The 22,687-nt window shown below is 37.7% G+C and overlaps 1 protein-coding gene across 1 annotated transcript in view; it reads left to right on the forward strand.

The window, feature by feature from the left end:
* Positions 1-21,500: 21,500 nt before the first annotated feature.
* Positions 21,501-22,687, forward strand: part of LURAP1L (leucine rich adaptor protein 1 like) — a 46,342-nt gene continuing 45,155 nt past the window's right edge. The window contains exon 1 of the mRNA XM_068553609.1: positions 21,501-22,525. Coding sequence (XP_068409710.1) covers positions 22,214-22,525 — 312 coding nt within the window. The 5' untranslated portion in view covers positions 21,501-22,213. The remainder of the gene's footprint in view (positions 22,526-22,687) is intronic.

Below are 22,687 nucleotides of genomic sequence, written 5' to 3' on the forward strand. Positions count from 1 at the left end.
ATTCATCCGATGATGGACACTTAGGTTCCTTCCATGTCCTGGCTATTGTAAATAGAGCTGCAATGAACATTTTGGTACATGACTCTTTGTGAACTATGGTTTTCTCAGGGTATATGCCCAGTAGTGGGATTGCTGGGTCGTATGGTAGTTCTATTTGTAGTTTTTTAAGGAACCTCCATACTGTTCTCCATAGTGTCACTCACATTATTAATGGCCACTCCTGAATTCATCAGAGCATAGTCTTCAATTAGGGAGGAAATTTGGAATGCATTATTTGGCAAAAGTAATTCAACAGGGGCTTCCCTGGTGGCTCAGTGGTTGAGAATCTGCCTGCCAATGCAGGGGACACGGGTTCGAGCCCTGGTCTGGGAGGATCCCTCATGCCGCGGAGCAACTGGGCCGGTGAGCCACAATTACTGAGCCTGCGCATCTGGAGCCTGTGCTCCGCAACAAGAGAGGCTGCGACGGTGAGAGGCCCGCGCACTGCAATGAAGAGCGGCCCCCGCTCGCCGCAGCTAGAGAGAGCCCTCGCACAGAAGCGAAGACCCAACACAGCTAAAAATGAATGAATGAATTAATTAATTAATTTTTTAAAAAAAAGAAAAACCTGAAGTTTAAAAACAAAAAAGTAATTCAATCTACTAAATAAATAACATTAGGGAAAACATATTCTATCTGAATCTCAGTTTCCTCACATATAAAACGATAACTATGCAACGATAATAAAACTGCTTCATAGGGTTATATGGCTTAACAGAGATAATGATTTTTAAAACAACACTTAGCACAATACCTGGCATGTAATCACTACTCAGTAAATGTTTGTTTCAACCATTAAGAACAAAGAACCTCAGTTTCTGTATCTTTCAAATAAGTAATAGACTGATAGAGGTCCATGGTATCTGGGGTTTTAGCTGGGTGGTTAAAACAGCTAGAGACGATTAGGATGGCTCAATTGTGGACACGTGCCTAGGGACTTCATTCTTTTACATGTGGAGTCTGTCGGGCTGAAATCTGCAAGATGTTCACATGCCCAATGCCTGGGCCAGGACAGGTATAACTTCCGGGGGCTGGTCTGCATCACTCTCTGGCCACACGTGGTGGACTCAAGGTAGCCTCAAACTTACATGGCCACCAGCTTCTCCCAGAACAAACATTATGACAATAAGTGTTCTAAAAGGCCCAGAAAGAAGCTATAAGGCTTCCTCTGATATAGCTTCAGAGGTCTGGAGTATCACTTTTAATGTATTTTATTAGTCAAGCAAATCACTAAGGCCAGCAGTGTTCTCATATCTTCACTATAATAAGCTGAAAAACTAGGGTTTGCTACAGGAAAAAGCATTATAACATTATAATATAAAAAAACATTATAATAGTGGTTTAGTTATTTATTTTGCATTTCCCTAATGGCTAATGAGGTTGAACTTCTTTTCATGTGCTTATTTGATATCCATGTGTGTTCTGTAGTAAAGTGTCTGTTCAGACTGTTGACCGATTTTTAAATTGGGTTGTTTGTTTTCTTATTAAGTTCTGAGAGGTCTTTAAAGATATATCCTAAATATGTATGTCTTTTGTCAAATATGTGATTTATAATTATTTTCCCAGTCTATAGTTATCTTGTTATTCTCTTTATAGGGCTTTTATAAAACGAAGTTTTTAAAGATTGAGGAAGTCTAATTTACCGAGATTTTCTTTTCTTTTATGGATCATGCTTTTGGTGTCAGATCTAAGAAAACTTTGCTTAACTCAAAGTCACAAAGATTTTCTCCTATATTTTCTTCTAAAAGTTTTGAAGTTCTACATTTTAAAGTCAAATCTGTAAACCATCTTGGGTTAATTTTGTGTATTGTGAGGCATAGGTCACGGTTCATTTTTGTTGCAGATGGATGCCCAGTTTTTCCAATACAATTTACTGAAAGGAGTATCTTTTTCCATTGAATTGTCTTTGCACCTTTGTCAAAAATAAATTTACCACATTGAGTATATTTTTGGACTCTAGTCTGCTTCATTAATCTATGTGCCTATCCCTTTCCTAACATCACACTATCTTGATTAGTGTGAATAACATTACATTATCTTGATAGCTGAATAACATGTTTTAAAATAAGGTAATTTGAACCCTCTTTGTTCTTCTCTTAAAAATTAATTGTTCTAGTTCTTCCTTTCCATGTAAATTTTAGAATCAACTATCTAAATATGTACAAAATCATGCTGATATTTTGATTTGTATAGCATTAAACCTATAAATCTGTCTGGGAAGAATTGGTACTTAACTATATTGAGTATTCCAATCCATGAGCCCTGTATATCTCTCCATTTACTTAGGTTTTGGGGGTTTTTTTCAACTCTTTCTTAAATCTGCATTTTGTAATTTTTGGCATACAGATCCTGCACATTTTGCTAGATATATACTTCAGTGTTTCCTTTACTTGGAGCTACATAAAAGGTATTTTTATTGTAATTATTAATTATTCATTGATAGTATAAAGAAATAATGATTGATTTTGTATGATGACATTGTATAATGAGAACTTGTTAAACTCACTTATTAGTTCCAGGAGCTTTATTATGGATTCTGCGGGATTTTCCCAAGAAGACCATCACATTATCTGAAAATAGGGATAATTTCCATTTTTCTTTCCTGTGTGTATATGTGTTTTTAATTTTTTTTTTCTTGCCCTCATGTACTGACAAAATAGGCGTGCAGAGAGTGGACATCCTGCCTTATTCAAAATCTTAGAGATAAATAATTTGGCCTTTCATCATTAAGTGTGATGTTAGTGAAGGGGGTTTTTTTGGTAAATGTCCTTTATCAGCTTAAGGAAGTTCCCTTCTTTTCCTAGTTTCCTCAGAGATTTTTTTATGAATACATGTTAAGTTTTGTCAAATGTTGTTTCTGCATGAATAACTATGAACCTGTGGTTTAACTTTTTAGTCTATGAATATGGTGGGTTACACAAATTGTTTTTCAAATGTTGAACTAGCCTTGCATCCCAGGATAAATCTCACTTGTCGTTATATATTGTTCTTTTTATATGTGACTAGATTTTGAATTGCTAATATTTTGTTGAGGATTTTTGTGGCTATGTTCATGAGGGAAATTGGTCTCTAGTTTTCTTGTACTGTCTTTTGGCATCAGGGAAATTCTGCCCTCATAAAATGAGTTTGGAAGTAATCTCTCTTCTGTAATTTCTTGGAAGATATTGTGTAGAGCTGGTGTTATTCCTTCTTCAAATGTTTGGCAGAATTCACCATTGAAACCATCTGGAACTGGAGATCTCTTTTTTGGAAAACTTTAAGCTGCAAATTCAATTTCTCTAATAGACATAGCTCTATTCACGTTATCTACTTTTTTAAAAAATTCATTTTATTTATTTATTTATTTATTTATTTTGGCTGCGTTGGGTCTTCGTTGCTGCGCACGGGCTTTCTCTAGCTGCGGCGAGTGGGGGCTAGTCTTCGTTGCGGTGCACGGGCTTCTCACCGTGGTGGCTTCTCTTGTTGCGGAGCACGGGCTCTGGCGTGTGGGCTTCAGTAGTTGTGGCATGCGGGCTCAGTAGTTGTGACTCACGGGCTCCAGAGCGCAGGCTTAGTAGTTGTGGCTCATGGGCTTAGCTGCGCCACAGCATGTGGGATCTTCCTGGACCAGGGCTCGAACCCATGTCCCCTGCATTGGCAGGCGGATTCTTAACCACTGCGCCACCAGGGAAGCCCCCATGTTATCTACTTTTTTGGTGAGTTTTAGTATTTTGTAGCTTTCAAGGAATTGACCCACTTTATCTACATTATTAAATGTATGTGCATAGAATTGTCCTTGGTATTTTCTTATTAGCATTTTAATGTCTGTAATGATATATTCTCTTTCACTGCTAGTAATGATAATTCTGTCTTTCTTGATAATTTCAGTTAGAGATTTATCAACTTTATTGATTGTAAGAAACAGCTTTTGATTTCACTGATTTTTTTCTCTATTTTGTTCTGTTTTCTATTTATTTCTGACCTAACCTTTATTTAATTCTTTCTGACTTCTTTAGGTTAATATTGCTCTTCATTTTCCAGTTTCTTAAGGTGGAAACTTAAATTGTTGATTTGGGACTTTTCTTCTTTTCCAATACAAGCATTCAATGCTATAAATTTCCTTCAGAGCCCTGTTATAGCTTCATTCCTTACATTTTTATATATTGTACTTACATTTTAGTTCAGGTCAAAATAGTATATTTTCTCATTTCCCTTGAGGCTTCATCTCTGACCTCATGGATTATATAGAAGAATGTTTTTATTGGAGGATTTTCCAGATATCTTTCTGTTATTGATTTCTAATTTAATTAAATTGTTTTCAGAGAATGTACTTCATATGAATTCACTTTTTTCACATTTGTTAAGTTTTATTTTATGATGTAAGATTTGGTCTACATTGATGAATGTTTCTTGGACACCCAAAAAGAATGTATATTCTACTGTAGTTAGGTGGAGTGTCCTATATCAGAATATCAGATAGACCCAACTGGCTGATGGTGATGTTCAGTTCTTTATACTTGTTGACTTAATGTTAACTTGTTTTATCAAATACTAAGAGAGAAGTATTGAAGTCATCACAGCCATAATTGCGGATTTGTCTGTTTCTTGTTTCAGATCTATCCATTCGTGCTTCATGTATTTGAAGTTTTGTTAAGACTGTACATATTTAGAATCATTAGGTCTTATTAGTGAACTTCTATCATTATGTAATAACCTTTTTTATCCTTGGCAGTTTTCCTTGCTCCGAAGCCTATTTTGTCTGATATAAATATATACTCTCCAGCTGTCTTTTGATTGGTGCTTGAATTGTATCTTTCTTCATCCTTTTATTTTTAACCTATGTAGCTTACTTAAATCCAACGGATAATGTTGAATTGGTGTAGTTGTTTTTGCTGTTGTTGTTTCAGTAGGCTGGTCAGACTCTCCACGTATTTTGACTCACATTCCGTGGACTGTGGTTCCAATATCAATTCACTACCCAAAGCCTTTGCTAGGCCATTTACAGCTTTCCTGTGTGTCCCTCACCCAGCAGCCAGTCGAGGACTTGGGCTGTAGTCTACCCCGCAGTTCTGTTCTCAAAGCATTTAATATGCTTTTTAGCCTCAGATCCACCCCTGGCTCAGGAGTGAGCCCAAGAATTCATATACATTTTATGGGATCATTTTCTCAGGCTGTCTCCTCCCAACTAATTTGCTCATTTAAAAAAATTTAATCTTACCAAATTAGCAAAACATCAACTAACCATTCTTGTTCTTCACTCAACTTGAGTTCTACTGAAGCTGTCAGATAAAGACACCCAAACTTTTATATCACTGCTTCAGGGTCTTCTACTCAATTCCACCCTAAATGACTCTTAGGGATTTATTCAATGTTTCCTTAGTCAACTTTCCTTTTTTTTTCTCTCTCTCTCTCTCAATGGAAATGTCCACAAGAACACACTCTCTCCTGGCCCAGTGACTACCATGTATCTATTATCTACCTCCTGGCAACAGTGAGTTTTGCCTGACTATGCCTTACGCTTATTTTCTCAGATCAAGTTCATGTGAGAAAAAGCACATCAATATCCAGTTGGATAGCCTCTCTCTTTTTCACGAGCAGTGAACTATGCTGATCTTTGTGCACACTGTCACTGGAGAACCCACCATCTGAATACCAGAACTGGTCCTAAACCAAAGTGTTTAAGTGGGAGATGTGTCTCGAGTTGCCTGCTGCATTCTATCTCTGCTTGCCCTCTTTTTGTCCTCTCAGCACTTAGCTCAAGCTATTTAACTGGCCAGAATTCCCAGGCTTGCCTGCTCTCTGGTATAAGAGAGGAAATTATTAGGATAAATGAAATCATACTGAACTGTTCAAGTCATACTCCTTCAGGGAGCATTTGCATTTCAAATAAGCTTGTGAAGACAGGTTACTCCCTTCATTCTGGATTTTCTAGCAGGCTGACACTTGGAACAAGGGGTTAGTATGAGGCAGAGGTGCCCCTAATTTTTTTTAAAACCCTTCTGTTAATATAAAGGATTGAAAATGAGAAGAGTATTTTGTTTTGTTTGCTTGGAGGGGGGAGGTGTCTGTATGAGTGTATGAGAAAGATAATTTGTACAATTTGTTGTCCACAGTATTCTAAATTTCAAAATACTTATAAAATCAGATGGGGAAATGAGGGACGGAAATGTATTACCTCCCCTTAAAATGCATCTCTTGATTCTCCTACTCAAACTGAATGCATAAAAACTCTTCACAAGCTGTGCGTGGTGATAATGTATAATAATCTGCAATGATTTGTAAAATACTTCCTATTCTTCAGTCATATTAATAGGCTCACAAGTATAGAGAAAAGATCTAGTTCACCCACAAATAGCTAGTATAGCTGACTACATATGTGTGTTATATATTTCTACTGAAACTTTAGAAAAGTATTTCATGGAGCGTTTTATGTAGAACAATTGTCTAACAAATGTTTCTAAGAGAAAGGGAACCCATGTAGCTATAAACTATATCCCCTTTTGGAGATTTAAAGTGTATTTGACCATATAAAAGGCTCTAAATGGTTCTGCAGTAAAGAAATCTAATTTTTTTGGCAAAACTTTTCCTAAATTGATTAGACTACTGAACTCTTCTCTTCACATGACACCCATTAACATCGTGAGCCAGTGTATTGCATAGCACATTGTGGGAAACATTCCAGTAGATTCTTATCATTTGGGAGGGATATATTCTGCAGCTTTTATAAATCCCCAAATTCATGAACACCACTGTAGCATACAATTTCTATCATAAATTATATGAATGTTGATCTTTATTGAAACAGTTTGTTGAATTGTCTTTCCTGTTCCTGTGAGAAATACATGGTAGATTCAATAATGTCATAAATCCCACTACCTTCCACTGAATTAGGCGTTTATCTCTGCACTTATCCAAAAACACTTTGGTTAGAAACACCACTTCTTTTTTAACTTCTTTACTTTTTCTTCATTTCCATCATAAGGATTAGCAGAGGATAATTTGGGGAACAATTTCTGTCTCTGCCTCTGCCCCCCCCCCCCACACACACATATACACACACCATTTTCATGCTTTTGTTTTGCTTTGTATTTTGTGGAGTAATAAAAAGTAAATTGTGGCCCAAGTTCTCAAGGCACTACATGCACATAATCAGAAAAAAATACGTAAGCAAATATGTATAATCAGCCTAACCCTTAACCCATAATGACCTACCCACAAAACAGGAATTTGGGGGGAATGTTGGTATCATATCTTAGATGGTTTTGGAGTCAAACAGAACTGGGTGGATTCTAGGTGACACTGAGTAAGTTACTTTATCTCTCTGGGATGTGCTATCCTCATTTGTTAAATGGGATTATAATAGTTATTTGAAGACTAATTGAGATAAGATGTAAATACCTGGCACCTAGTAACTCATCCAAAGGCAGTAGTAATCACGTAAGGAACAGCCTCATGGCTGAAACGTCATTAAAATCTAAGTCTTTAAAAATTACATGGGTACCCATGTGTACAGCAATCAAGGCTAAGAGTGTATTTGATTTTCTCAACACCTTTTTCAAGCTAGTTCAGATTTATGCCACATTACAATTCAATAAACATCTATTGGGACACTCTTTTCCAGCCCTACATAGAAAGAACAATATTCTCTGACCCAAATTCTAGAAGCAGATAACCTTCCTGCACCAGTCTTCTTTTCTGAGTAGAGGCAAATAGGACACTAGTTTTACATACATCTCCATATCTTATATTTCTTCAGGAATTAATAATCTTTTTATTTGCAAAGGTGCCTGGACACCAACTTTCTACCTACTTCTATTTAGGTCAACACTCAGCAATTTTTTTTTTTTTTTTTAGTAAAAAAAATGAGTATTAGATGAAATTATGAAGAGCAGGTATTTATAGCAATGACTGACATGGAAAGAAAAATAAAATCACACCCATATACCCATTTTCCTAAATACAAGCTATTTTTTTTTCTTTTTATATCTTCTATTTGACCTCTCAAATACTCTCTATATGACCTGAAACAAAACAATGTGCGAATAAAACATAATAGTAGAAAACCTTCATGTTGAATCTTCTTTTGTTCAACTTCCCTTCATGGCAGTGAAATGGGACAAAAATCTCTCAGATGTAATGTCACAGTGGCAGAAATACAATACACAATGCACTGTCATTTCTCTCTGTCATACATACACACACACACACACACACACACACACACACACAGATGGAAACCCATAGCACAGTAGATGGTGTTTTATGTGAGGAAAATTAAACAAAACACAAACAATGGCTGGATTACTATGACAACAGAGTATATGCCATGGTTTCTGGAAACACTTGACAGCTGTTTGCAATTTTAACTGTTTGCTCTGGTACCTTATATCATGTTAGCAGCTCCATGGGCCTTAAAATGTGTGCCTTGGCCATTTTTTTAAAAGTTTCACTCATTCTGTGTGCTTCTAAGCATACAGAAATAAGGCCACAACAAGTGAGTCATGCTCAAGGCTGAGCCACTTCACAAGACTCACTCAAAGAGAACCCAGAAGGTTTTCTCATTGTCCTGTAGGCTATGGAGAAACTGCAGTAGTGAGACTGCGCTGGTCAAACTTTTTTAAACTACCTCAGAATTCTTAATTTCAGTCCATGTGAGTTTTAAGTGCTATCACCTTTTCTGCCATGGAGAAAAATTTCTGATATGAAATGAGAAGTCACCTTTCTTAAACAAGATTGTTAGGTAAAATTAATTTAACCCTCCGAACAATCCTGTGATGTAAGCATTATCGGCTTTATTTTATGAATGATGAAAGTTGAATTCAGAGAAGTAAAGCAATGTGTATCAAACCCACATTCTGAAAACAGGAAATCCTGGATTAATGCAGTTACTCTGAAATCCTATTCAATTCTTCCCAATTTGGACCGTCCTATGTCTTTTACTGCATTCATGAGCATGGTTCAGGGATTAATGTTTTGGGAACATCTTTGTCTAAGAAATATTTAATGAGGGCAAACAGTACAACTAAGAATAGTGCTATTGTTGTTAGTCTCCACTAGGTCTGTGTGTATATATGAGAAGGTTAAAAAAAAAAAAAAAAAAAGAAGAAGAAGAAAAGAAAAGAAATTCAGTGAACACTTTTGAAAGTTGATAGATGCATCTAAAAAGCAAATAATTATCTTCTCTCACAGATACCTCCAAAGAATCTTAACGGAAAATGGGAAGATGTGAGTGTTTTAATCCCAGATCACATTGAGGATCTTTCTAACTTTACTGAAAGATATTGGATAGATTATTTAATCCCCTTACGCATGGGTTTTACCAACTATAAAATCAAAATTATACAACTTGGGTGAGTTGTAGCAAGAATAAGTAACTTGATGGTGATAAACTTAAATTCACAATATTATTGCCTGTATAGTTTAATGCTTATTTACAATCAACTGACAATCCTTTATTGCCCAGATCAGGTCTAGATGCTCTGGGAGACAAAAATAAACATACGAAAACACATGTCCTCCTGGAGGAGCTCACCAGGAAGTTGGTGAGACAGAATTCACAGACATAAAAGAATTAGAATATGCTAGAAGACAATGTAGAATCAAATGGTATAAAGTACCTTGTCCCCAACTAGCAATTATTGTGAGTCACATTTTTTTCCACCCAAACCAACTAAAGCCCCATTTACTCTGTAAAGTCTTCCCCGAATTTTCTGGCTCATAGCTTCCTTCCTTGATCACTTTTTATTTGAGCCACATTTTAATCATCTTTTGTCAATTATTATATGTATCTTTGAATTTTAAAATTTGTTAATATACAACCTGCTTTCTCTACTAGATCATAAATCTCTTGATCAAAAGCCACATATGCTTCTTTATTCTATCTTCAAAGCCAGATGCTTTGTTTTGCACAATGGACGTATTGCTGATTTTTTTTCTGATTATCATGAAAACGATGACAATTACTAGTGAAGTATGAATTCACAGAATGGAGCCACCACAGGAACAACACTTATATGAATGAGGTTACATTTCAGACGCACTGGATTCACTTGACCTTGAGTTCCTTAAGCACGAGGATTATCTTTTTCACATGTATCCTTTGTTTTTGTCCTAGCGTGATGCCTGACATAACATCAACAGAAATGGAAGTGTCTGACAAAAGAAGGAAAGTAGGAAGGGAAGAAGAGTTGGAAGGAGAGAAGAAAGAGTCTGTTTACTGAAGAATGGACTTAAATATGAAAAAAAGTAGGAAATCCTAGACAAGAAGGACATTATTGGCAAAGGCAGAGTGGTTGAAATTGGCAGTGTGTGAGCGTGTACACATGTGTGAAACTATGTGGAAGACATTCCAGCTGGAACGAGCAATTTTCTTCGTGAGGCCATAGGACATTGTGTTGAATAGGTAAGATATTTTTCATGCGTGGAGGTCATACTGTGAAAGTCAGAATGAATAATTTAGAACCGGGGCCAGAGGCAATGGAGCCATTACAGGTTCTTAAGATGATGAAAAGCGTTTTTAGGAAAACTACTTAGAAACAGCAGCATACGAAGTAGACAAGAGAGGAAACATTAAAGGAAGAATATCCGCTTAGATCCAATTGTGGTAATGTAATCATGGGGTGATGAACCTGAACTATAGCAGAGTCACCAAAACGGAAAATCTTTTTATTGAAAAATATCAGTAGGATTTGATGATTAACTGAATATAAGAGTAAAAGAGATAAAGACATAGTAAATATTGCCAAACTGCTAAATGATGAAAGAGGTTGAGCTCATAAATTGTGGTGCCATAAATTAAAATAGGAGGTACAGAAATGGCTGGTTTAAGGAAAGTGACAAATTTAATTTTAGACATGATGATTCTATGTAGCATGAGGTAGTAGAAAGAACATTATATTAGAGATAAAGTTGCAAAGCCTCTGGTTCTGTGAAGAGCGTAAAGAAGTTACTTATGATGTTGAATTAATATTTTCATTAAGTCACTTAACATCTCTGGGTATTTACGTTTCCTAAAATATTAAAAGGGCACATATATTCCTGCTATATATAACTACCACACTGTGAGGATAAAAGAAGACGGTGATGGTTAGATTTCTTGGTTATTGTCAAATCTTATGTAAGTTATAAATCAGAGGTCCGAGGCAGAGGTACAAGTTGTTGCCTGATCCATATAGAGGTGGTTTATTTGCTCTTTCTAGGATCTTACAGAGGAATGTTACTCTCCCATATCTACTTTCAAAGGGATGGAAGATAAAACTGCAGAGAACACAGGATTTATTTTCTAAGAAAACAAATCCTAGGATTGGCCAAGCTTTCTCCTGTCAACCAAGTACCTCTATTTTCCTAACTATAAAGTAAGAACAAGACATCCCCAACCCATTTAACTGATTTGTTCCACAAGCTTCAGCAAACACAAGCACAGGGACATTGGATGGGTGGAAGAGGGAGAAAGTGGTGCTGGGTGACAGGGATATATGGCTCTCTGAGTTACAGCAGATCTACAGAAAGCTAGAATCAAATAGAAGGAAGGGACCTGATCACAGGGGATTTTGATGAAAAGGGGAGAAAGCATTCAATAATGATTAAGCTAAGGGCATGGACTCTGGAATCAGACAGAAGAGTGTTTATCTTGAGATAAAACACAGCTCCTAGCTGTGTGGCCACAGGAAAATTGCTGAAGTTAGCTAAGCCACACATTTTAACATGGGCACAGTAAGAGCACCCACCTCCCAGAGTTGTGAAGACTAGATGAAATACAAGTAAGTACTCCGTAAATGCTAACATTATTAAAAGGAAACAGTGTTACATCAACCTGAATCAGCATGAGGACACCACAAATTATTTCTAGTCTTTAAATATAAGGATAAAGAGAGACAGAGAGAAAATGGAAGAAAGGAGAGCAAAAGAGAGAGAGAGGAGATAGCAGCCAGGACAGGTAAAGGAGAAATGGGATAAAAATGAGGGAAAATAGGGAGAGAAATTGACAGGGAAGAGCTGAAAAGAGCAATGGCGAAAGGGGACAGGGGAAGGACTCTTAAAGTTAACACTTACAGTTCGAAATTTCCACATCTTGTTCCTTGGTCATTGAAATAGATGTGGGAATTGATTAAAAGACAGAGAGAAAAATAATTTCATCTAATTATTTTCTGTTCTCCTTTTTTACATATTTCTATAGCTACATAAAAATGCTTGTTTAAATAACGTCCATTGCAAGCCTTCTGAGTCAAATATGGTTTGGCCTTTCTACACTATTTTAAACAAAGTGCACTTATATAATTAGGCAGGGTGCCATAATACAAAGCAAAGATATTATATTTGACGAGGAAACTTAAGTTCTACAAAACAGAGTGTACATTCCAGCAAACTGGCAAATCTTTTTTATAATCCCTATTCATACACAACTCAGAATGATGTAATGCCAGGTTATATATCAACTAAACCATTCTTTCAATGAATCTCTGACCCAAATGCCTAAGGAGTCTGTCTGGAGTTGATGGCCTGTTGAAGAAATGAATAAACCCTGTGGTATGACTATCTATTATGGATTACTCCGGTTCTCACACAAGAACCAAAAATAATTCAATTTACGATGCTCACATTATGCTTAGGAAATGAAGATTAATAAGTAATGGAAGTTCATTGAGTTAGGACGTTATGCAATTTTCTTATGAGTTGAGAAATCCTTCATATAGAATGAGATTTACAGATTTAGTGACCAAGAGACTTTGAATGTGTAAGACATGTACATTCAGGGGTGGCCATGGAAAAACTGTGTAGAACCTAGCTTCTATTTGATGACCCATCACCTCTCAACCCTCCTTCCCGCCACACATCCAGATACACGTACCCAGAGACTCATCTGTCTCTCCGGACACAGGACACCCAACCAAGTCCCTACACTCTAGTTATGGCTTTGGCCCCTTCCCATAATGTTATCCCATCTCTCAAACCCCCCTACCTAGTTATTTGCTACCCTACATGGCACAAACAAACCAGGAAAGGGTTACTGAACATTCATAGATTGAACTCCTTTCTAGTTAACGTATTTGAATGATAATGTTAAAAAAAAAAAAGTTCAGTGGGAGTGCTGTGGGATGATAATTTTGCTAGATCATTTATTAAAAATATAGAGCACCCATTATTTTATGTCACATATAGTCTGCTTTTGACTATGATATTCCATGTTGTATCAGGTAATAATCCTACTGAATTTCTAGAGTTATTCTTTGCTCCCTACTTCAAAGTGTTATTCCAAAATCATATGCTATTCCAGAGTACGCAGCCTCCTTCACTAGGGAAAGGTGTAACACAAGTTTGCCATGAGGTAGCCAGAGAGTGATAATATTATTGGCATTGTATAGAGTTAGGGTTTTAATATTCAGTATTAACAAAGGCTATTTAGCAAATCCCCCCGGATTCCCCTTCAAAAATATTCCACTTAATTTCTTTCTTTAGGGTTAAAAAAACCCCACTTGTTTTTAAATGTATGCATAAATATTTAAGAATAAAGTAGAAGGCACTAAAAAGAAATTTTAAAAACAATGTTCTGAGGGGTTTTTTTATAATTAATTATAGTTAATAAAAATAGAAAAGCACAGAGATTAAATTAAAACTCCCATCATCTTACCACATACACAGTGATACTTTTGATAAATTTGATAAATTTGCATACACATTTTATATGACTTTCATATACATCTAATATGTGAATGTATGTATGTGTATATACATATATGCGTGGCAGCTTTTGCTTGCTTGGTTGTTTTTCTTTGGGATTTTGTATTGAACATATTTATAAATAAATCTCTCCACGTATTGCTCATTACCTTTTTAGAAATAAATTCCTAGAAAATGAACTGCTGAGTCCAATGGTTTGCCTGATTTAAAACCTTGAACACCGGTGCACTCAAAATGTTATCAATTTACATGTACATCAACAGTATATTTAATTCATCCCTGATATAGTCACAACTCAAGTGTTTTGAAATCTGAGACGGTAAGTAAACAAACAAACAAATACTTTGCCTTCTGTTTTTCTTGTAAAGCAGTTGTAACAACTTGCTTACGAGAAATCAAAACTTGTCTTTTCAGAATCCCGTTATCCCCCTAAATCATCTCTAGCATAAAACCAAATCTGAGAAGATGAGAATGAGAATGAGAGGTGTTTCTGCTCCCAATTTGTACACGGCTGTCTGATGAAACCGGCTGCTGTTGCAGCAGAGTGACCTTCACTGTCTGCAGGGAACTGTTAGGTTTGCGCTTGTCAGAAGCGCTCTCTGGCTCCCTCTATCTCTCCCCCCACCCCCGACACCCATCCTTTTTTCCTCCTCCTCTCCCTCCCTCTCTTTCTTTCTGAGACCATATCTTGTCCTATGGCACCTCAGATATTTATGATCACATTTTTCCACTGACCCCTAAGGATCAGCATTGACGCAAACTCAACTCAAATATGAAGTGTTTCTGGTACAGCATACTGAAATTTACCTATCGATAGAATTGAGCAATGTTCTTAAATCAAACCTTGACGTGTTTGAACTACCAAAGTACAGCCTAAGGTAATACGTCAAAGGTTATGGAACGGAGGGTCAGCTACTGCAAAACCAGCTACAACACGTGGGTTGGGTATAGGAAGAGCACAAAAAGAAGAGATGGAGCAATGGCTGTCTCAGCTGCCTTTTATCTTCTGGAATGGCAGTGTGCCTTGGGCTTTTTCTTTCCCCTGTGAATTTGCCTTGCCCTTGGCATTTGCCACGTCAGACTGGAAAAGAGCAGTCACTCTCGTCAAAGGTCATAAAACCTTCTGCCCAGTGCTGATTATTGCACAAGCTTTCCTACAGCACCCTTTCATGTTTGCTCTGCTCATCCATTTCCATTATTTCTTGTAGAGCTATCTCCCTTTGAATGAAAGGATTAATTCCCACATCTATTCAGATCTGGGCTCCACCGAGTGCCAGATTCGGTCTCAAACACTGGCCCCTTGCTGGAGGAGGGAGTGATAATTCACACGAAAGCAAAGGTGGAGAATAGGAACCTCCTAATGTCCCTTAATGATGCACTGTAAATGAATCTCCCATGAATGCACTTATTTTTTTCTAATCTATTTCACTTTTTAACCCTACCTCATTTGGAATTTGAGTTTCCCCAATAACCCAGGAAGCAACTCAGTGTTGACTTCTTAAAAATATATGTGTAGCAGTGGAACCCCTTCACAGTTGTGAAAGAGGGCTAATGTCCATCTTTTAAAGAAATGGAAACAATAGGAGTTTGGGAATAAACTATAACTTAGGGCAAATCCCAGCTCTTCCACTTATGCTAATGAAACATTAGGTGAGTAGTTTCACCTCTTGGAGCTTCAAATTAATCTTATGAGAGCAGGGTTAATAAAATTTGCTTCTCTGGGTTGTCATGAGGATTAAATGATACAAAATATGTAAAGAATCTGTCATAAAATAATGTTTAATATATAACACCTACCCCTTTAGCCAGTGCTTTTTCAGAGTTTCCTCCACTTTATCACTGTGATTTGTGCTGCTCTGGTTTAAAAGTGCTTTTCTACTTCAAAAACTGTTCTTGCTGATTCATCAGATGGGCATTACAACCAGTAACTATCTGCCTGAATATTCTGAGGACATAATTACAGTATTTATCTTTTATATAAGGTGCATATACTCAGTATGTCTCATTATGGTCACAAAAGTATTCTCATTGAATCATACATACTTCTGAAAGAAAAGCACATTATCTGACTCTCCATGCAGCAAGCTTACTTAATAGCTTAAGAAGGCTAACTTTCAACTGTTGAGTAATGCTCTTAAGTCCTAAGACTAAGATCTGCAATTCTGCTATGGGGAGTTCTTGAGTTTTCACTCCTAAATAATACTAACTAATTTATGTGTGTCTTTACATATAATCTTATGATCTTTTCAAAATTAAAAAATGCATAAAACTTTTATTTCTCTTCCTCCCAAGACTTTTGAAAGGCACTTCTGCTTTTCCTTCTGTACCTATGAGGCTAAGAATAAGGAGAAACTAGAAGCCTAAAATACGGACAGGAATTGAGATATTCATAGGACATTACCAGAAGTGGGCATTGATCCTGAAGCCATGACATCCAGGTGGGAATTCTATGGCGTGTGCCAAATCTACAGGTCAAAGCTCTTGTGGAAAATCATAGTTCTCTGTAAACTTCTTGGACACCATCCTCTCTGTGAGCATTCACCATTGCTTTTTTCTACCCTGACTGGGGTTCTAGTTCAATATGCTTAGCTTCTGTGTTCCATAAAATCAATACTTCAAATAAAATCTGTCAAAAAATTTTCAAATCAATTCATACGTTTGCCTCTAAGCTAGGACATAGAAATAGGATATTTCTTTAGGCCTTTTATTTTTATTTTTAATGTTTATACTATACACTGTTAGAGCCCACCTCAAATTCAATTTTAGAAATTGTCAAGGTATTTGGTGAAAGATATCAAAAGTGGATTTATGAATTATGTCCAAGATTATGTAACTGGATTTCAAGATAGGGATGTTTCTGTGATCAAAGTTTTCTAGTCTATGAAAGCATACTTTAAAAAATAAAGCTAATAGCTGTTATTAACTAACTCAGAGGTGATTATTAATAAAGGAATAAATACATTTTTACTGATTAGAAAAGAGACTGTTAACTATTTCTTTTCTGTGGCTTTAAGCCTTCAATGTGACCTCCATACATCACTGCCAAATATAAAAAAGTACCAGATAAAAAGAAGATTCCAGTTCTTTCGTATTATTCACAGCCTCATGTCTGAAGTGGACCTGCAAGACCTACTTCATTCCACAGTGTTATGGGTTGAATTGTGTCCCCCCAAAAGATATGTTGAAATCCTAACCCTATCGTACCTCAGAATGTGACTTTATTTGGGGATGCAGTTGTTGCAGTTTTAATTTGCTAAGTTAAGATATACCAGAATAGGATGGGTCCCTAACCCAAAATGACTGACATCCTTCTAAGAAGAAAGAAATTTAGACACAGACACAGAAGGAAGACAGCCATGTGATGATGGAGGCAGAGACTGGAGTTATGCTACCACAAACCAAGGAAGGCCTGGGGCTACCAGAAGCTGGAAGAGGTGAGGAAGGATCATTCCCTAAAGTCTCCAGAGGGAGTATGGCCCTGTCAGAGTCTTGATTTTGGACTTCTCATCTCCAGAACTGTAAGACAATAAATTTATTTTGTTATAAGCCACTCCATTTGTGTTACTTTGTTATGGCAGCCCCAGGAAACTAACACAAGCAGTTTTATGAGACCCCTCATCTTCCTACTTTGACTTTGGGACTCACTTCCCCAATTATCACTTTACCCAACCCTTAGGCTTAAAGCTGAACTGCTTTCTCTGGCTTTGAGTTTTTATCTCTTTTCTTAACTAGAATGAATGATGATCCCCCAAGATTTTATGAAACAGAGGTACACTGGAGCTAGCCCATACCAGTTTACAGCAGCCAATTGTTAAATTTTTAGGAATTTTGTAAGCCAATTGCTAAACACAGCCATCATTTTAAAAATTACATTGTATAAGTTTTAAATTAGGTAAATTATACTAAGACAAATGTAATAAATATCAAAACTCATCACTTCCTAATTGTTGGACTACTTTTTACTATAATCTGTGCTCTTGAGGCTATTTACGTCAAATTTATCTGTTTGGTGGAAACAGTTGGGGAAAAATGTGCTACTGCTCATTTTTTCCCAACTTACATTGGTAGCTTGAAATCAGCCATGGTGGGAACACTTACACCATGAAAACTGTCAAAAGCCACAAGCCAGTTATTTTTATATTTTCCAAGAGTTAATTGTAAACATTGACCAGCACTCCACCAAAATAACCTTTAAGTCCAGTCAATAAGCCAAACTAGGATGACTACAGAGGAAAAGCTCGTGGTTAGCTTTATTAAAGATATCTCTTTTCTGGGCCCTGCTATGCGCCTCTCAGTAGAAATTCAGAGCTCAGGACAGCAAGTAAAAGGAAATAAAGGACTCTATTACAAACAGTGAAGACAGAGAGATTTGACAGGGATTATGAAGAGGGGATAAGGCAGACTTAGATGCTGGTGACCTATTTTTAGTATTGTCTAGAAAACCTCTCAGGAAAGTGTTTAGCTCTGATTATAAATATTAATTAGACTCCAATCAGAGAACTATTTAAAGGATCTGTGCTCCTTAGGGAAAGATATTTCAGATAGATAGATAGATAGATAGATAGATAGATAGATAATAGATAGATAGATAGATAGATAGATAGATAGATAGATAGATAGATAGATAGAGGGATATATATGGCATACACATGTATAAGTTGTTCAAGTTGGTAATAAACCAGATGATTTTTCTTAGTAAAACAGACCCAACCAAGCTACAAAATTACAGTTGAATTAAATGACTCTATAGACAGGCAGGGTAAAATCTTCGTAGCTTTAGCAGATATATAATTCCACTACGTATGGATAGGATCAACAGTCTTTAGTTCTGCTATGACACCTTCCTTGTTAAACACATCATCAGCTGAACAAAAATATTTAATAGGGACAGCACCTCTACACATTTAAAACAAAGATTTAAAGAACCTGATACCCATTACAGAGTTACTTCCTAAAATTCTTAAAGGTAACTTGAGGCTGTTAACTGTTTGATATTACTCTGCACTGCGGGGAGTGGAATCTCAGGTTAGAGACTCTGCCCTAGTCCTTGAACTCTGTGCCAGCGAGAGTTGGGAATGCTGCAAACTTTCAATCAGTGCCAGAGAGAAGGTAGGAGGCCTTTTTTTTTTCTTTTCACCTCAAGGCCAGCAGCAGATTATGGAGTGGCATTACTCATACCATACAAAGTCTTGCTGAGTCTACTTTTGCTCTAAACACTGTCTCATACCAGGAAGTGTTCTAAGGGTGGAATGTGTGAAGCTTGCATCACATCACTCTGTTTTTGTGACTGAGGCATTCATTTAAAACCTGTCATCTGAGTCCAACAATGCTCCCACTTCATTAGCTACCAGATTTTTTTTTTTTTTTTTTAATGATAAATAAGAGTCTCTCTTTCCTTCTTTGTGAACACAATCCAACTGGGGAGGAAACCCAGTCTCTTAAAGTTCTCCATAGTTTACTACCCATTCTTAGATTCCTTAGGCATTCTAAATGGAAAAAAGGTAAATCCAGCTCATACATAAGGCAGTCAGAAAAGGACGCATATAATAAGGTAGTCCGGGTCTAGAAAATTATATCACAAACACAAATAATAGAGTAACAACTTTTATGGTTTTACTTTTCAGTATATTAGGCTTGGGGAAACAAGCCGAGTTTAGGTTGTTGCTGGAAGATGCTATCAATTAAGGAAACAAGAGGTGGCTGGAGAGGGACAAGAAAAGCAGAAGCAGGAAGGGAGCACTGCTGAGAGAGAGGGACCAGATAAATATAAAGAATTGCTCTGCAGAGTTTTTCCCCTCCTATTTCTTTCTCTGTTCTCCCCATGGGCCCTCTTTTTTGCTGATGACCTCACTTCCTCCCCAGGCCTGTTACTGCAGTTCTTGTCAACTAAACCCTCAAATCAACGTATAATATAGGGCTAACAGTTAGCAATTAGTTAAACCTCTCACACATTTTTTTTCATCATAGAAAAATCTTGAAGACAAACAAAATATTCTCAAGACCCGAAAGTAAAAAAGATCCTTATTTTTGAACATTTTGGGCAAGGAATTTTCTCACATCAGACAACGTAAAGCAGTAATGACGGGGTTAACACAATCTATTAGAGGCCTAATAAGATTACTGTGATTCTAATATGTTTTGAAAATTATCATTTTGGCATTCAAGACATCTCTATTTTAAACTAAAATGTCATAAAGCATTAAGTTGAGAAATTTTAAAAGGCTTATCATAACTAAGCTTTTCTTAAAAAGCTCACATTTGTTTTATATTGCACCAGCACAAAATATGAATTTACATACAGATCATGTTTTTACTTTTGGAGATGTTTTCTCTGCAGATATCTAAAATGAAAAAAATAGTTTTCTATTTTTGAATTATCTTCGGTATCAAATACAATTTTACTGTCTGTGACTCACAGCAAAGGAGGTGTTCCTTTTTTGTACAGTTACACTGATGATAATTTGACAATAAACTATTTTTATGGACCAAGTTCAAGTTGGATAATGTGTTTGCACGCTACCCTTCTCAGCCAGCCCTATGCTGAACTTTGTAAGGGCTTTATGACAAAAAGCAAAACAAACGAAAACAAAGCAAAAACCTCTTTACTGAAATTCAGGCTTTCCATAATTACATGTTAGAGTGCAATTCTTATCCAATGAGCTTGTGGTTTTCCAAATTTAGGACAGAGCATGTAGTTTTATCAGTGAGTTGAGATTTAGTTTTGTTTTCCTTTGATTCCATAAATGGTTGTTCCAACTCTAAAATAGGCCACTTAATTTACAACTATTTTCTTCATTTCTTTTTAAGAGAAGAAATAACATACAATTTCTGACATGTTGACAAGAGAACTTCAGCAACTTTCTCCCTGACACGAAATATTTCACTCAGAAGGCCTGTTTCCTATCTATCCTTAGGCTTCCTGGATGAGGCTCAGCTAAAAAAGTACTCTGAGATGTATTTGCCCATGTGCTTATAAGTGTAAAACCTGAGTGACGTCTCTGGGAAGGACCAAGAACACAAATACTTATTTGTCCCAGAAAGAGAGGGGTCCCTATTTTGAAATATCTTAATGGAACCCCAAATATTAGAGCTTACTAGATTGAAAATAGTACCCTCTACTTGAAGATTCTTAACACGAATTCAATGTTGAATCAAACCTATAATCCATATAGCGCATAATAACTTACTTGGTAGAAATATCTCAGATCAATAGATGGCAGGCTTTGGGTTTCTTTCAAATAGTTGAAAAATATAGATAAATTATCAAAGACAACTTTTCACTAGTTTTACCTTAATTATGGACAGAGAATATTGAGTATAAGTATCTCAGCAACTTTCTCCTTTTAAAATCCACCACCATCCTCAGTAGTCATATAGATTATTCTGGCTATTTAATTTTTCACATCTGCTTGCGGTGACAATGTAACATTTGGTAAGACAATTAGCTTTGGTTGCACATTCTCACTGAACTTTTGGTGAAATTATTACACTGTATGTTAGTACAAAATTATTAGGAAAGGCTTCTAAAGCTAAATTTTTGTCATTTAGGAAGATGGGGGGTAGGGAATGACACTACATTTAAAGTCATTCTTCTGCCGCTATGGTTACCAGTCCTAAACGTTGTAGCTACCCGGCAATTTCGCTGGGAAAACTGAAAATCTAATCCCCGTATTAGGCACTCCTAACTAAAACAGGATGTTGAAACTACTACTGGCAGCAGGGGTAGGAAATTTTCCGTTGCTCTTCTTGCCTGTGTTTTACGGTACAGGGGTTGGCCCTGGTTTGGTCCACCTGCCAGCCGAGCTTAAAGTTTCCGAGGCTTGGGGGAACACAATGACTTGGACCTAACAGCCTAAATCGGAAGAAGGGAATTTGTGCTGCATCGAGGAAGCCGTTAAACTCCTGCTAAGCGAACTCTCTTTTCTATGCGTCTATGCACAAGACCGACCTCCTCTATCACTGACTAGAAATAATTTCTGACAATCCAGGATATTCCGAAAGCTTGGAGACATATGGCTGGAAAATGAAACTACCCTGGAGTGTGGCCGCATCATTATTTTGTGTCGCATGGTACCAGATGGGCAGTTGGTGAACGGCGCTGGGATGTGCACGGACGGTTTAACAATGTGAATTTTTTCCCCCGCAGAGCTAAGGCAGACTTCATTTCCCTCCTGTCTTTCGGTCTCTAGTACTTGGAATTTCCCCCTCTCTGCAATATCAATTAACTCAACTTTGCAGTGGGGTAGCCAAAAAGGAAGAGGATGAAGAGGGCTCTATAATCTTAATAAGTGTCGAGGGAGTCACTGCGCCCCGGGAACCGCGGCGGCGACCCGCCCATCCTGCGCGGATTTCAGGGCTGATACCGCGCGGGCGGTTATGGAGCGGACCGTGAGCTTGATCCGCCGAGGATAGAGACCTGGGCTCGGCAGGGGCGTGCAGATCTTCAGGCAGACTTGGAGGCCCCTGCTGCCTCTCATTCGTAGCGTTTTATAACCATTTTCATCGTTCTTCAGAAGTCATGGACGACGGCCCGCTGCCCGACCTCCGAGACATCGAGCTGAAGCTAGGGCGCAAAGTGCCCGAGAGCCTAGTGCGCTCGCTCCGTGGGGAGGAGCCGGTGCCCCAGGAAAGCGACAGAGACCCCGCCGGGGGGAGCAGCGGCGGCGGCGGTGGCGGAGGCTGCAGTAGCAGCAGCAGCAGCTGCAGTTTCCCTCTCTCCCTGTCATCCTCCTCTTCGTCCTCCCCGACCTCTGGCTCCCCACCACCTAGCCATTCCAGTAGCGCCCTGGAGAGGCTGGAAACCAAGCTTCACCTCCTCAGGCAAGAGATGGTGAGTGTGGTTCTCCAGCTGTGGGAGTGGGAGCCCGCGCAGACGCACTGGGGGGAGATCGGAAGATGCGGGCGGGGGCAGAGAGGGCGGCCGGGGCGGCCGAGCCGAGCCATGGGTGCGTGGGAAACACGGGGAGGGGAGCGCGCGGCGGGTGCGCATCTG

Source organism: Eschrichtius robustus, chromosome 10, assembly GCF_028021215.1.
Source record: "Eschrichtius robustus isolate mEscRob2 chromosome 10, mEscRob2.pri, whole genome shotgun sequence".
Lineage (NCBI taxonomy): Eukaryota > Metazoa > Chordata > Mammalia > Artiodactyla > Eschrichtiidae > Eschrichtius > Eschrichtius robustus.